Below are 1,344 nucleotides of genomic sequence, written 5' to 3' on the forward strand. Positions count from 1 at the left end.
TCCCCTCCCCCTCCCATCCCCCATCCTTCCTCCTCCTCTTTCTCATCTCCCCTTCCCCTCCCATCCCCCATCCTTCCTCCTCCTCTTCCTCTTCATCTCCCCTTCCCCTCCCCCTCCCGTCCCCCCATCCTTCCTCCTCCTCTGGCCGTGGTTTGTTTTCTGATAGCACAACTGGAAGGTTTCAAGTAAGTGAGGGAAGTGAGGACCTGAGATCTGAAAGACAAATTGGGGGTGCGTGTGTGGCGGACCAGTGGCCTGAGCCCGAGGCTCCTTGGGGACGGTGCATCCGCCCTGGGCCTCGTTGCCGTCTCTTCAGGAGGTGGACGCTGGAAGTGCCCTGGCAGGGGAGAAGCCCACGCAGGGGGAGGCCAGGAGGGCGAAGCCCTGGCGGGGGGGCGGGGGGGCGGGACAGCGGCAGCCAAGGCCAACCCGGGTGCTGGGCCCTTTGGCCTGTTGCCCGAGGCGGGTGCTTCCTCCCGACGGGAGCCTGGAGGCGGCGGGCAGGGGCCGGGGGGACTGGCAGCGGGTCCGGGCTGGCGCTGCCCGGGGTCTGGGTCTGCATGAGCCCCTCCGGCCCGCTCAGAAGAACGAGGACGAGTGTGCGGTGTGCCGCGATGGCGGGGAGCTCATCTGCTGTGACGGCTGTCCCCGCGCCTTCCACCTGGCCTGCCTGTCCCCGCCACTGCGCGGGGTCCCCAGGTGATCCGCCCGTCGAAGCTCGACCCTCGGAGGCTCTGGACCCACGTGGGGGTGGGTGGGGGTGGGGGGGCGCGGTGCCCCAGAGGGGCCCAGCCCAGGGGGTGGCAGAGCTCCTCAGAGGACACTCAGGACACTGGCCGCTGGCGGGAGTGCCCTGATGGCCGCCCTTGGCTCTGCCCACCTCCCCGCCCGGGCCTATGGAAGGGCTGGGTGACGCGCGGGGCTCTCAGGCCCTGACGGTGCTCCGTCCCTGCCTTGCCTGCGGCCCCTGGCGCGTCCAGCGGTCCCTGGAGGTGCTCCTGCTGCCTCCAAGGTCGAGCCCCGCACAGCCTGCCCCCGGCCCCGGAGCTGAGACCGCCAGAGCCCTACACAGACGCCCCGGTAGGTCCTACTGCTGGCCGCCCCCCCCCCGCTGCCTGTCCCACGCCCACTCCCATGGGTCTGGTGTGGACGAGGGCCGGTGCCCAGCCTGACCACTCCAGCCCCCATGGAGCCTCGGCTGGCTTGGCAGGCACAGGAGGGCGGGAGGGGGTCACGCCCCACCCCTGCTCTGCCCCCAGTGTCTGCTCTGCCAGGCCCCAAGGCCACGGCCCCCCATGTTACACAGGAGCACGTGGAGCCCTGGCTGTCTGCGTGGCAGCATTC

The 1,344-nt window shown here is 70.7% G+C and overlaps 1 protein-coding gene across 1 annotated transcript in view; it reads left to right on the top strand.

Annotated features, from left to right (window-relative positions):
* Window positions 1–1,344, top strand: part of Aire (autoimmune regulator) — an 18,822-nt gene that overhangs the window by 13,302 nt on the left and 4,176 nt on the right. Inside the window, exons 8-9 of the mRNA XM_013027362.1 lie at window positions 584–699; window positions 981–1,080. Of these exons, the coding sequence (XP_012882816.1) occupies window positions 584–699; window positions 981–1,080 (216 nt within the window). The remainder of the gene's footprint in view (window positions 1–583; window positions 700–980; window positions 1,081–1,344) is intronic.

Source organism: Dipodomys ordii, unplaced genomic scaffold (assembly GCF_000151885.1).
Source record: "Dipodomys ordii isolate 6190 unplaced genomic scaffold, Dord_2.0 Scaffold103, whole genome shotgun sequence".
NCBI classification, from domain to species: domain Eukaryota; kingdom Metazoa; phylum Chordata; class Mammalia; order Rodentia; family Heteromyidae; genus Dipodomys; species Dipodomys ordii.